Below are 15199 nucleotides of genomic sequence, written 5' to 3' on the forward strand. Positions count from 1 at the left end.
TCAGAGCGTTAGCTGTAGTTTGTGCTAATGATTTAGTTTTGACGATGAAGCATGAACTTATTTCAACTCAAGAAATTAAACACTATCATCTTCTATACTTTATTTACGTAATATTTAAAATGTTTTCATATAATTTATTGAATGGTGCCACCATTATAATGTGAAATGGATGAATGAAATATAATTGAACTAATAGTATGTTTGATATTTTATATACATACTTATCTGTATTCACTGTATTAGAAGAATAAATAAGAATAAGAAATATAATATTTTCAAATTAAAGTTCTAACTCCTAAGTTAGAGATCATTGTCATCTTTGTCTAATTTGTAAACAATTATACGGTATCAATTACGTAAAATATAAAATATAAATAGCAATTTAAAAAAATGCTTAATACATATCACATTGCTACTGAATTTTATAAGGAGATAAAGTTAAAGTATTTTTTTTTTGTAAGCGTTTACTTCTCATTAAAAAAAATAGAGTATTTCAGTTCTACCGTTACATCAGTGCTGCAGAAACAGCTTGAAGGATTAATGATGTATAATGACGGCGCTATGGATGAATAAACGATGGCGCTGGTGTCGCAAAAGGAAGCACGTTTGGTTTAAGCTTTTTCGTTATGGAAATTTCGAGCTTCAGAATCAACTCCATAGACGGCCGGAGACCAAAGTGAAAATGAAGAATTAAAACCTCTTAAGAATGAATTATAGGCCACATGTGAGAGTGGATCCATCACAAAGAACTTCGGAGATGAAAAGTGAACGATGGGGACCTTATGGTTTTAGTGAATCGGACTGGAAACCATGACACAATAATGAAGGGATTTAAATCGAATAATTACTTGTAATGAAAAGTCAATACTATAAGATAATCGGAAGCGCTCGTCACAATGGCTGTTACCTAGAAAGTGCCTTCAAAGAGTTTATTGATTCTCGCCCCTATTGTTTTTTTTTAGAAAAGACATCAATTAACAAGATATGTGATTGCAAAATTGCGTAGATAACAACAGTGCATACTTTGGTGAATTAAACTAAGTATATATAACATAAATTATTTAGAAATAACAAAAAAATGGACTATATATTCTTTCCGGATAAAGCGCCAATTTCATACGTAAGGACCTAATAGTAACAAATAATAAATTCAACAAAAATTTATGTATAATATGTTGTTAAGTCCTAATTTTTGATAATTTTGTTTATATTAATAATAATACGATGACACACAGGCCTGGCCGGTGTCTTTCACATGATACAAGAATTTTGTTCATGCGAAAATAACTTAACTTTAACATACATTAACATTTGAAATTTATATATTTTTATTTTTTATTTATATACTTTGCATTATTTATAGTGACTCTTACATTTAGTGGAATTATATTAACCTTATTATGAAGACAAACATGGATTACGATCATCAGTAACACGCTTCCCTTCACGATTATTGTCCGAGGTCTGAAGTTCAGTCGTAGTATTTTATTTTTTATTATTCTGTCATTCAAGTGTAACTATTTTGTTTTGATATCATAATGTTTTGTTAGGATAAAATTTTATATTTTTTTTCTATAGCAATTATTTTCACTAAGCTGCAGTGGATATATCTAATAAAACTATTACTTCAGGGAAAAAAAAAATATTTCAAATATATATAATATATTTAGGCGTTGTTTTGTATCCAAGATGTGAAGCGTGATACACGAGCGTTGACACCAGGGTAACGAGCCAAAGCGCATCTCTCTCCCCAAGAGCACACACCGACAACAATGTTGTTGTGGAGCAGAGGACCACCGGAGTCACCTTGGCAAGCGTCGCGACCGCCAACGTCGAGCCAGCCCGCGCACAACATGTTAGCAGTGATCGTGCGACGGAGCTCCAAGTAACGCGTTCTGCATGTGTTCTGGTTTACGACCCAAACTTGGACGTGACGAAGCTGTTCAGAAGGGCGGCCGTTGAACTGAAATGTAATTGGTTATATATTAGTTACATAAAGTTTCGGGCTTATTTATCATTCTACATAAAATCCAAAATTAGTTTATCAAATATAATTTCATTTAATGTTGAGACCGCTTTAATAATTAAAACGTTGTAAATTGTCTAGTTTATATATATGGAAACATTTATATTTTTAGAAACATTATAAAATACACAGCGCACTGAGAGGGGATGATTTGAGACTTACGCTGGTATGTCCCCATCCGATGGCCATCACGGGCTGATTGTCGGCGACGTTGTAGTTGGCGCCGGCGATGCGCGCTGCACGAACGTTGTTATTGAAAGAGAAGGCGCCGTTGATTCTCAAAACGGCAACATCGTTGTCTGCCGTCTGCCTTACATAGTTGGGGTGTCTAATGATTCTGTTCGTAGTTAAAACAACTCCGCCGCTGTTGGCATTAGTGGAACCAACGCGTACGCGCCATTGGCCAACTGAAGATCTTTGGCTGAAACAAATATCTTTAGATATAGATATATATTTAAACTAAGGGAAGAAATGAGATGTCGAAATACTTAATATACCTATGTATGTAACACTATATTGAAAATATAACTAAGCACAATTACTCTTATAAACCCATCTTGTTTGAGTTGAGCTGTGTGGTGTGTCATATTGCAACTCATATAATATTTAAAAAAATAGTTTCTGAATAACTCTTTAAAACACTTTAAAAATTATGGAAATTCCAATTTTGTTTAATCGTGCCACGGAATCTTAAGTACTTGGTACTACATATTGACACAATGAGACTCATTATCCCTGAGACTCCAACTTACATATGATACAGGAAATTGAAATTTGTTTGTGAACTTTTAGTTTTTAAACTACAAGGAACTCACTCAAAACAATGGGCAGCAGTCAACACGGCTCTGTTATTTAAAATAGAAGAACCGCAAGCCTGTATGAACGTTCCAGAGGCTGACGATGATGAAATCAGAGCGGCACTGAATGGGTACCGATCGATCGACGTCACGGAGCCTCCAACGATCCTATCGGCTGCAGAAAGGAATCATTAAACAAAACTTAAATATACATAAAAGCAGATCTTGATTATTTAGAAACCAGAGTTATAAAAAAAAGATCACGGGGTAGCAATGCATTGTGATAAATTAATCTATTCAAGAAGATAACTCACCAGAAGCCACTGCCAGGCTAAGGGCTAAAACGATGAGAGCACGCATTGCAACTGTTAACAGCCTGTTATGTTGACTGCCGGGATATTCACATCACGGGATATTTATATAAAAAAGTGTCATGTTTGTGATGGATTGAAACAGATTTAGATGTAATTTATTACATTTCAATCAATAATCTTTATCCGAAGATAATATATCCTTTTTTGACAAATGACCAAATATTTTGTCATTATCATCTCCCGGTCTATAACGGTGTCTGTCTATCAGTCTGTCGTTCTTTCACTACCGAACCAATATACTTATTTTGATAAAATGTAGTATGAAGCAAATTTGAACTCCAAGGAAGGAGATAAGTTAATTTTTTGCCTAAAACATGACAAACACGTCCTAAAATGCGACCGGAGCCACGGGCAACTATTTGACTATAAATTAAAAGTAAAATATAATGTTTACAACAATAGTATTTAAGATAATTTACCATGCCAACGAGAGCGGAAGAAGCTATCAATAAAAATCGTTTTACTTAGTACTAATATAATTGTTAAACGCAGTTATAAATATATGGATATTATAAAAACAATCCAAAATATTTTTATCATCTGATTTCGATAAATATACGCACATTTGCGAATGTTTTGAAGGATATATTATCTCCGGATAAAGATTATTGATTGAAATGTAATTACATCTAAATCTCTTTCAATCCATCACAAACATGACACTTTTTTATATAAATATCCCGTGATGTGAATATCCCGGCAGTCAACATAACAGGCTGTTAACAGTTGCAATGCGTGCTCTCATCGTTTTAGCCCTTAGCCTGGCAGTGGCTTCTGGTGAGTTATCTTCTTGAATAGATTAATTTATCACAATGCATTGCTACCCCGTGATCTTTTTTTTATAACTCTGGTTTCTAAATAATCAAGATCTGCTTTTATGTATATTTAAGTTTTGTTTAATGATTCCTTTCTGCAGCCGATAGGATCGTTGGAGGCTCCGTGACGTCGATCGATCGGTACCCATTCAGTGCCGCTCTGATTTCATCATCGTCAGCCTCTGGAACGTTCATACAGGCTTGCGGTTCTTCTATTTTAAATAACAGAGCCGTGTTGACTGCTGCCCATTGTTTTGAGTGAGTTCCTTGTAGTTTAAAAACTAAAAGTTCACAAACAAATTTCAATTTCCTGTATCATATGTAAGTTGGAGTCTCAGGGATAATGAGTCTCATTGTGTCAATATGTAGTACCAAGTACTTAAGATTCCGTGGCACGATTAAACAAAATTGGAATTTCCATAATTTTTAAAGTGTTTTAAAGAGTTATTCAGAAACTATTTTTTTAAATATTATATGAGTTGCAATATGACACACCACACAGCTCAACTCAAACAAGATGGGTTTATAAGAGTAATTGTGCTTAGTTATATTTTCAATATAGTGTTACATACATAGGTATATTAAGTATTTCGACATCTCATTTCTTCCCTTAGTTTAAATATATATCTATATCTAAAGATATTTGTTTCAGCCAAAGATCTTCAGTTGGCCAATGGCGCGTACGCGTTGGTTCCACTAATGCCAACAGCGGCGGAGTTGTTTTAACTACGAACAGAATCATTAGACACCCCAACTATGTAAGGCAGACGGCAGACAACGATGTTGCCGTTTTGAGAATCAACGGCGCCTTCTCTTTCAATAACAACGTTCGTGCAGCGCGCATCGCCGGCGCCAACTACAACGTCGCCGACAATCAGCCCGTGATGGCCATCGGATGGGGACATACCAGCGTAAGTCTCAAATCATCCCCTCTCAGTGCGCTGTGTATTTTATAATGTTTCTAAAAATATAAATGTTTCCATATATATAAACTAGACAATTTACAACGTTTTAATTATTAAAGCGGTCTCAACATTAAATGAAATTATATTTGATAAACTAATTTTGGATTTTATGTAGAATGATAAATAAGCCCGAAACTTTATGTAACTAATATATAACCAATTACATTTCAGTTCAACGGCCGCCCTTCTGAACAGCTTCGTCACGTCCAAGTTTGGGTCGTAAACCAGAACACATGCAGAACGCGTTACTTGGAGCTCCGTCGCACGATCACTGCTAACATGTTGTGCGCGGGCTGGCTCGACGTTGGCGGTCGCGACGCTTGCCAAGGTGACTCCGGTGGTCCTCTGCTCCACAACAACATTGTTGTCGGTGTGTGCTCTTGGGGAGAGAGATGCGCTTTGGCTCGTTACCCTGGTGTCAACGCTCGTGTATCACGCTTCACATCTTGGATACAAAACAACGCCTAAATATATTATATATATTTGAAATATTTTTTTTTTCCCTGAAGTAATAGTTTTATTAGATATATCCACTGCAGCTTAGTGAAAATAATTGCTATAGAAAAAAAATATAAAATGTTATCCTAACAAAACATTATGATATCAAAACAAAATAGTTACACTTGAATGACAGAATAATAAAAAATAAAATACTACGACTGAACTTCAGACCTCGGACAATAATCGTGAAGGGAAGCGTGTTACTGATGATCGTAATCCATGTTTGTCTTCATAATAAGGTTAATATAATTCCACTAAATGTAAGAGTCACTATAAATAATGCAAAGTATATAAATAAAAAATAAAAATATATAAATTTCAAATGTTAATGTATGTTAAAGTTAAGTTATTTTCGCATGAACAAAATTCTTGTATCATGTGAAAGACACCGGCCAGGCCTGTGTGCAGGGCCGCCGTAAGCGGGGGTGCGACGCGTGCACCGAACGCGGGCGGCACGTCCAGGGGGCGGCAAATTGAGCAATACATCACGTACCTAATTCAAGTAATTATTATAATTCCCACAAATCCTTAAGTAAAATAAATTATTCAAAGCATTGAAAAATATCGCACTCAGTAAAGTTAAAAGTCCGTCGTCTGTAATCCTATGAAAAACAATACTGTCGAAGTTAGGAGAATCCCCTTTAAGCTTTCTTATCAATTGGTAAATTTGGTATCCGTTACTTGTAGTAGGGCGTTGTCGTAGGGCGGCTTGAAGGGTATCACGCCGTAAGTTATATTGGTGGTCGCTCGAAATAGCAGAGCTACGGGCACCGTTAAACCGGGCGCGGAGGGCATATGTTCGCTGTCGCAGGCGCAACGTGCTTAACGCAAACTTAGAGGTACACCTGTGGGCTGCACATCGTCATTTGAAAAAAGAGTTAGAAAAGGCGTTAAGTAAACAGAGAGCAAAGGGGCGCCCCTGTCGTGGTTTACGTGGTTGAACATACGGCGCTCCTGTTACGGAATAACTACCGCCAGATCTCCTGCGACTGATCGGGGAGCTATTTCCGGGAAAAAGGGCGGGTCATTCAACCATCGATGCCCTAAAACACCCTGAAGACCCGGACAATGGAGGCGGTGGTCCAAGGGAACGTAGTCCTAACGGTATCACCGGACGTGGCGCACGACTTCAATAGTCTTCCTTTTTTTTTTCTTAATTTAATTTACGGCATACACGGGCTCATAGGCCTTTTTTATATTTTACATTTATACACTTTGGCGTTTTATACTATATATTTTTACTTAACATCAGCAGATATTCGCTAGACTTCAAGCTCGCCGACTTCCATTCGAGACCATAGGACCATTTCGATATCACGAGTTGCCTTCCTATCTCAGAAGGCCGTTGGGGTATACATCCAGGATCAGGTGATCCTTTGGGAGGGGGCGATGGACGACTTGTCCGGCGTTTGAAGTTGGTTTGACTGGCTCCTGCGGGCACCGACCTCGCGCGGGATGGGTGTGTTGTGTCACGGTGACGGGGCGAACCTTTCAGATGGCGGCCCTAAAGTCGGAGTGTCGCTCACGGTGGATCGAATCGAGATGCTGGTCTTGATGGTTTCTCTAACTAAAACGGAGGGCCTCCTAATTCACGGTCCTTGCTGAGGTCTCCTCGAGGAGCGTCTACCGCCCTCCAAGAGACGGCAATTAAGGCGCAGACACATATGAAGGATCAGGGCCTCATCCTAGATTGAGCTTCGTGCAATATTTTGTCCAACTCAGCTTAAGCAATCCAGCCCATTTCCGGTCACTGCTGGATATGTCCAGTCCTCTTCAATTGCACACCACTGAGATCGTTCTTGGGCTACTCGCATCCAGCTCCTACCAGCCGTCTTGCGTAAGTCGTCACTCCACTGTGCCCGAGGATGTCCAACACTACGTTTGCCGAGACGCGGTCTCAACTCTAAAACACGTTTTCCCCAACGGTTATCGGTTCTGCGACAAATATGGCCCGCCCACTGCCACTTCAGCTTATTATTCCGGTGAGCTATGTCGATGACTTTGGTTCTCTGGCGGATCGCCTCATTTCTTCTGATGCGATCCCGCAGAGAAAAGCCGAGCATAGCCCTTGCCATAGCACGCTGAGCGACTTTAAACTGGTGGATCGGCCTTGCCGTGAGTTTCCACGTTTCGGCTCCGTATGTCATGACGGGTAGGACGCACTGGTTGAAGACTTTCGTCATAAGGCACTGTGGGATCGACGATATAAAGATTCGACGTAATTTTCCAAACGCTGCCCAACCCAGCTGAATTCTTCTATTCACCTCGTCCTCAAGGTTGTTTCTACCTAATCGCAAAGTCTGCCCATGGTAGATATATTTTTGAACAACTTCGAGGACGGTACCGTGTATCGCAATCGGTTCCGGTAGAACATGTTCATTGAACATGACCTTGGTTTTATCCAAGTTCATCCGTAGGCCGATACGCATAGAAGAATCAGCAAGCGTCTGCAAATCTTAAGTGAGAGATGTATTCACCATTGATGTTGATGCCACGTCCTTTCCAGTTCAGCGTCTTGAACATATCCTCCATTGAATTAGTAAACAATTTGGGGGAAATAACGTCCCCTCGTCTCACACCTTGATGCAATGGTATGGGATTTGTTTGCTGATTCTGTACTTGGACGGAAAATACACCTATTTGGTTGGACTCCCTTAATGCTACGAGCAAGGCTCTTATCTTACGGGACCGTGGGAACAGTGCTGCTGACCCGCTTCGCCGAAGAAGACCAGTAGAAGGGGTCTTCGCTATGGATGTCTTCTCCTCCCGCCATAATTTTCCCGGGGTTAAGGGTTTCTGTACCCTGAGAACTCCCTAGGAAGTGGAACTCCGCAGAGGTGAGCCTACCGTTAGGAAGTCACGGTAGTATGCACAAAAGATTTCGTAACATCCTCCAAAAAGACAGAGTGGGTCGCTAACGTTGATTTTTAGCAGGTATACACCCCGCCCCCCACTCATGTGGAGGAATAGTGGTATGCGTTTTTGCAGCAAAAAAAGGGCGGCATAATAGGTATTGCACGCGGGCGACAAAACAGCTAGCGGCGGGCCTGCCTGTGTGCCATCGTATTATTATTAATATAAACAAAATTATCAAAAATTAGGACTTAACAACATATTATACATAAATTTTTGTTGAATTTATTATTTGTTACTATTAGGTCCTTACGTATGAAATTGGCGCTTTATCCGGAAAGAATATATAGTCCATTTTTTTGTTATTTCTAAATAATTTATGTTATATATAATTAGTTTAATTCACCAAAGTATGCACTGTTGTTATCTACGCAATTTTGCAATCACATATGTTGTTAATTGATGTCTTTTCTAAAAAAAAACAATAGGGGCGAGAATCAATAAACTCTTTGAAGGCACTTTCTAGGTAACAGCCATTGTGACGAGCGCTTCCGATTATCTTATAGTATTGACTTTTCATTACAAGTAATTATTCGATTTAAATACCTTCATTATTGTGTCATGGTTTCCAGTCCGATTCACTAAAACCATAAGGTCCCCATCGTTCACTTTTCATCTCCGAAGTTCTTTGTGATGGATCCACTCTCACATGTGGCCTATAATTCATTCTTAAGAGGTTTTAATTCTTCATTTTCACTTTGGTCTCCGGCCGTCTATGGAGTTGATTCTGAAGCTCGAAATTTCCATAACGAAAAAGCTTAAACCAAACGTGCTTCCTTTTGCGACACCAGCGCCATCGTTTATTCATCCATAGCGCCGTCATTATACATCATTATTCCTTCAAGCTGTTTCTGCAGCACTGATGTAACGGTAGAACTGAAATACTCTATTTTTTTTTAATGAGAAGTAAACGCTTACAAAAAAAAAATACTTTAACTTTATCTCCTTATAAAATTCAGTAGCAATGTGATATGTATATGTATTAAGCATTTTTTTAAATTGCTATTTATCTATACTTATAATAAATCTGTAGGGATGTCAATTCTGTACATGAAATATTTTTCCAAAATAACTATCAGAGGTTGAAAAGGGGTCGATACTGATGGCAAAAATGCAATCAGTAAATTTTTTGTCTGTCTGTTTGTCTGTCCATATAACCGTTATAGAAACAAAAACTACTCGACGGATTTTAACGAAACTTGGTACAATTATTTTTCATACTCCTGAGCTGGTTATAGTATACTTTTCATCACGCTACAGTCAATAGGAGCAGAGCAGTGAAGGGAAATGTCGGGAAAACGGGAGAAGTTACACCATATTTTAAGCTTCCGTTGCGTGTACAACCTTAATGGTTAAAGCTACATAGAAATAGTGTATTACGGAAATGTTCTCCTTATAATTATGTAAAAATTATCCCATGACAGCCTTTGTCTATCTTTTATGGTTGACTCACAATAACTCGTGTCACTCCCAATAGCTTAGTAGTTTGAATTTTAGTAGCTTTCTGATTATATTTGTCTATTCCTGCGTTTATAACACTCTCAATTATCCCAAATTAAAGAAGTTAACAGTATTAACTATTCCTTAAAATAGAAGCATAGAAATCGGTATAGAAACACCCAAGTTATACATGAAATACGCTAATAATAAAGCTATCGCACGTGAATACTAAATCTATACTATTATATAAATCTCTAGAGTCTGTCTGTACACTTATTTTTGTCGTAATTCGTCATATGTATTCTTTTTGTGATTGACTGACATAATTTTTACCATTTTTGACATTTTTATCTGTCTGTATGTTTTGCTATAACTCAAGAACAGGTGCACCGTGCATCTTTATAAAAATTGGTATACAGGAAAAACATGTGCTTGCACAAATGATAGGATGTCTATATACAAAAGTGGATGTGTTTGTATGTGTGTCATCGATAAACACAGAAACTATTTGATCGATCATTAGGGCGAGCGAAGCGAGCCCTACTCTAATTCAACAATCTGTACATTTTTGTGGTACACTTTATGAAAAAAGTATCACGCCTTTAGATTTGAAATTTAACATAGTAATTTAGAATCATGTCTAGATGTGTTATTTATCATTAAAATATCTTTTTTTTTTAAATATTTTTTTTAAAAATACAATTTGTATATGGACACTAATGTTAATATACTACTAATTTACTAATATGCTACTAATGCCATCTGTCGAAGGCATGTATCAACTAAATTGTTTAATATACTACTACTAAAGCCATCTGTCGAAAGCATGTGTCAACTAAATTGTTTCTACTATTAGTAGAAACAGGTAGAAATAGCGTCAGCACCATAACAACAACACTACAGATTTTAAAAACAACGTCACTGTTGGTTTATTGTGTGAAAACTAATTATTATTGCGTGAAATATTATTTTATTGCTTAATTTCTCAGGTGTAATATTGATTAAGAAAAAATATTAGGTAAGTGCGTATGATCGTAAGTACCTATGATAGAATTTTATAGAAAAATGCTATCCATTATCCAGTTGTATCTGACGTAAAACATGTTGGTTTAAATGTTTTATTGTTATTGTTGCAGCGAAATGCCACGAAGACGCACGTTAACTGGCCGTAAAGAACGCGAACATAACCGTGTTTCAATGAATGATTTAAGAGAACGTCAGTAAAGATCTCGAAATATGGAATCTAATTTTCATCGCGGAAATGTTCACTTTTTAGAGTATGCCGTTAATTTCGAAACTGCTCAGAAAAATTTGGAGTTAAAACATTGCAATTTATGTCATCGTCGTTGGTTCGATTTACATACTGAAGAAGACGGACTTTGTGCTCTTTGTCGTAAATTTCAAGTAAAAAATGAAATGAATATATTTTCTACAGACAATAATATGGACCCTGGTCCACAACCTGAAGTTTTAAAAAAATTAACATTTCTTGAAGAACAATTAATTGCTCAAGTTCATCCGGTTATAACAGTATATAAACTTAAAGGTGGTCAATTTGGATATAGTGGCCAAGTTATCAATTTTCATCAAGACATTACAAATTTTACTACCTCTTTACCTCATTCTATTGATACTATTTCAAAATATATTTTTGTTAGAAGAAATTATGGTGAAGGATATAAAGATTTTATTGTAAATCGTGATAATGTTGAGGCCGCTTTGATATATCTTAAAAATAATAATCCTTGGTACCGTGATATAACAATCGACGAAAATAATTTACAATGTTTACCTAATAATGAAAGTATTTTTCAACAAATTGTATTAAGTCAAGATAGACAACAACTTTCATATAATTTAGATAATGAGGATAATGATCAAAATATATTATATGATAATGTTTATGAATCTGGAGCTCCAACGGTGACTTTTCAGTGTAATCGTAAAGCAGTGAATAGTGTACTGAACATTCAGGAAGAAAATGATAGATCTGGTGTTTTACCTTGGCCTATATTGGATCCCGTGCCAATCAATGAATTTACATGTGATGGATATATTTGCAGAGCATTTCCAACTTTATTTCCTACTGGTAAAGGTGACCTTAGAGATTCAAGAGTGCATAAAATTTCTAATAGTGAATATTTTAAATTTCTTATGATGTATGAAGATGGGAGATTTGCAAAACATCCAAGATTTAGATTTTTTGCATTTAATAGTATGATGCGTTGGACAGCTTTGCAGAATGGGAGTATTTGTGTCAGAAAAAATTCACTTTTACGTAATATTGAGACAATTGAACAACTCCGAGAATTATTACAGCGAGAACCAATATTGTATAAATCAATTTTATCATATAATACTAATTTGAGATCATCTAGCTCATATTGGTACGTGAGATCTAGAGAGTTAGTAGATATGATTGAAGAATTAGGAACTCCAACAATATTTATGACATTGAGTGCAGCTGATTTATAATGGCCAGAGCTGTATCGTATATTGGATCCAGACTATAATTATGCCGATCTCAATCAAAGCAGTGAATTTATTCGTAAATCTAAATTATTAAATTCAAATCCTATGATTGTTTCTTATTTTTTTAAAAAGCGATTAGATACTTTTATGGATCATTTTGTTAAAAAATACTTTAAAGTCACAGATTTCTGGTTCGGTATTGAATTTCAACACCAAGGTAGTCCGCACATGCATGGTCTTTTCTGGTTTGAAAATGCACCTGATCTTAAGAATCTCAATCCAAATGATATTACAAGAATTAAAGAAATTATAAACTACTTTGATGAGTTCATATCTACATGGCATCCAGATCCTTCTCAAGTTTATGATATACATCCATCAAAATTACATTACTCTGATATATCTGATGAAGATGTTGATTACAATCATTTAATACGAGCTGTACAAATGCATAAATGTTCTAAAGCGTATTGTCAAAGAAAGAAAAAAAATTCTTCTGAGACTATTTGTCGTTTCAAGTATCCGAAAGAATGTGTCAACGAAAGTAAAATTCAATTTATTCAAAATAACGAAATAGAATATATTCAATTAATTATCAAAAAGAAATAATTCATATTTAAATAGTCACAGTCCACAAATTTTGAAAATTTGGCGAGCAAATGTTGATTCGCAAGCCATTGTTTCTATTCATGCCGTTCTTAGATATATTGCTAAGTATGCTAGCAAAGGTGAACCAAGATCGGATGGTATGAAAGATTTTATTCGACAAACAGTACAAGAGTCAAATACTAATAGTAATGTTGTACAGATAATCCAAAAAATTTTGATAAAAATGTGTGCTGAACGTGACTACTCTGCTCAGGAAATATTTTGGATTATTATGGGTTGGCCTTTGTATCGATCTTCTCGACAATTTACTACTATAAATTTTAGAATATCTGAAACATGGGAATATCTGGATATGAATAGTGAAGATGGAAGTATTTTTGTTTCGAATTTTTTGGAGAGATATCAACGACGACTAGCAGAATTTGAACAAATGTCTTTATCTGATTTTTTTACAAAAACTTATAAAAGAGGTTCAACTTATAGTATGAGAAAAGTACCTTTTATTCTTAGAGTTATACCAAAAGTGAAATATGATCCTGGCTGCATAGATAATGAAAATTTTTATAAACAACAAGTTATATTACATGTTGCCTGGCGACAGTTAAATGACCTAAATCCTGACAATAATACTTGGAAGATTGCATATGAACGTCATTTTAAAAATAGTAATGATAATAGTCTTAGTTATGAATTGGATCAAATGTTACAAAATTTAGAGAATGAAGAAGATTATGAAGTAATAAATACAGTTCAAATAGAACAACTACATGATTGGATGGAAGTAGCTGCTGGACCACAAAATATTAATCAAGAAGATGATTTAGGTAGAAGAGAAATTGATATCCGATATCAATGGCATTCTATTTCAAGCAAACAACTATTGAATTCATTAGAAACATTTATTGAAAATGAAAAAATTGCAAGAAATCAAAGAAACCCTAACATAAATAATCACAATTATTTGTCAAATTTTGCTTTTTCTGGTGAACAGCAAGAAGTGATTAATATATTTGAAAATCAACTTAATTATCTACAAGGTTACGAGGAAGAACAATCTGTAAAAAGAGTGGTTATACAGGGAAAAGCTGGCTCTGGAAAAAGCACATTGATAAATTACTTTACTTTTCGATTGAATCAAATATTGGGATCATCATCTTATAAATTGCTTGCACCAACTGGTGCTGCTGCTGTGAATATTAATGGTTCGACAATTCATTCTAAACTTTTATTGGGAGTAAATAAAACGTTCAAAGATCTCGATTTACATGCACTTGCTAATTTTCAAGAAGAATTATATGGTTGTAAATTTATAATTATTGATGAAATGAGTATGATTGGATGTAGTCTTATGAGGAAAATTGATTAACGTTTACGTAGAGCTTTTCCTTCAAGGCAAGATGAACCATTTGGTGGATTATTTGTATATTTTTTTGGAGATATTAATCAGTTGCCACCTGTAAATGATAGGCCGCTTTATAGTAATAAAACTGAAGGAAGTGAATTTCTTTTAGAAGGAAAATTGTTATATACATCAAGTATTCAAAAATATTTCTTTTTATCATCATCATTTCGACCGAATGAATCTCAATAAGTTTTTAGAGATATACTTGATCGAATTAGTAATGGTGAATGTACGGTAGAAGATTACAAAAAATTAATGACACGGAGTATACAATCATTATCATTAAATGAACGGATTTTTTTCAACAATGCCATTAGACTATTTGCAACAAACAAAGATGTAAAAGAATTTAATCATCAAAAGTTAAAAGAATTACGTCAACCAGTTGCTTATATTCCAGCTTATCACAATTGTTCCAAGGCAAAATCAGTAAGTGCAGAATTATTAGGTGGACTTGAACCATTTATTATTTTATCGATTGGATCTAAAGTTATGTTACGTTCTAATTTGTGGGTTGAAAATGGATTGGATTATTGGATGGATTTATTGGATGGATTTAAAATTTGAATTTTTTTTGTCGTATGTGTTATTTATAGAAGTCCATATTAATAATTCATATATTAAAATATACTTTTAATAATATTATTCATTATTAATAGTATATATTATTAATTAATAATAATACATATTATTAGTTAATAATAAATAATATTATTATTTATTATTGTTAATAAATTATTACTAGGTAGAAATACCTCGCGAGCCCTCACAAAGCTGCGCTTTTTGCTAGTTAAGATCAAATGAATAAAGAGATTATGCTATCTGCCCATTGATCTAACTCGCCACCAGGTAGCGCTGCGATTTAAATATATCTACACCGTTCAA

At 35.3% G+C, this 15199-nt stretch overlaps 2 protein-coding genes across 2 annotated transcripts; one reads left to right on the forward strand and one right to left on the reverse strand.

The window, feature by feature from the left end:
• Nucleotides 1-1647: 1647 nt before the first annotated feature.
• On the reverse strand, nt 1648-3196 carry LOC124531872 (trypsin CFT-1-like). The gene is made up of 4 exons (XM_047106435.1): nt 3138-3196; nt 2842-2998; nt 2189-2447; nt 1648-1963 (listed from the first exon to the last, which is right to left on the reverse strand). Exons 1-4 carry the CDS (start codon nt 3181-3183, stop codon nt 1667-1669), a joined length of 759 nt encoding a protein of 252 aa, XP_046962391.1. The 5' UTR covers nt 3184-3196; the 3' UTR covers nt 1648-1666.
• A 719-nt stretch (nt 3197-3915) lies between these two features.
• On the forward strand, nt 3916-5466 carry LOC124531877 (trypsin CFT-1-like). The gene is made up of 4 exons (XM_047106444.1): nt 3916-3974; nt 4114-4270; nt 4665-4923; nt 5149-5466. Exons 1-4 carry the CDS (start codon nt 3929-3931, stop codon nt 5443-5445), a joined length of 759 nt encoding a protein of 252 aa, XP_046962400.1. The 5' UTR covers nt 3916-3928; the 3' UTR covers nt 5446-5466.
• The last annotated feature ends 9733 nt before the right edge of the window (nt 5467-15199 follow it).

This window comes from Vanessa cardui, chromosome 8 (assembly GCF_905220365.1).
Source record: "Vanessa cardui chromosome 8, ilVanCard2.1, whole genome shotgun sequence".
NCBI lineage: Eukaryota > Metazoa > Arthropoda > Insecta > Lepidoptera > Nymphalidae > Vanessa > Vanessa cardui.

What these genes read in the sequence shown, in the direction of transcription:
- LOC124531872 (XM_047106435.1), bottom strand. Translation starts at nt 3,183, where the DNA reads ATGCGTGCTCTCATCGTTTTAGCCCTTAGCCTGGCAGTGGCTTCTG. An exon ending in ACTGCTGCCCATTGTTTTGA is followed by an intron (nt 2,448 to 2,841) that starts GTGAGTTCCTTG and finishes TATTTGTTTCAG; the next exon opens with CCAAAGATCTTCAGTTGGCC. An exon ending in TCGGATGGGGACATACCAGC is followed by an intron (nt 1,964 to 2,188) that starts GTAAGTCTCAAA and finishes ATTACATTTCAG; the next exon opens with TTCAACGGCCGCCCTTCTGA.
- LOC124531877 (XM_047106444.1), top strand. Translation starts at nt 3,929, where the DNA reads ATGCGTGCTCTCATCGTTTTAGCCCTTAGCCTGGCAGTGGCTTCTG. An exon ending in ACTGCTGCCCATTGTTTTGA is followed by an intron (nt 4,271 to 4,664) that starts GTGAGTTCCTTG and finishes TATTTGTTTCAG; the next exon opens with CCAAAGATCTTCAGTTGGCC. An exon ending in TCGGATGGGGACATACCAGC is followed by an intron (nt 4,924 to 5,148) that starts GTAAGTCTCAAA and finishes ATTACATTTCAG; the next exon opens with TTCAACGGCCGCCCTTCTGA.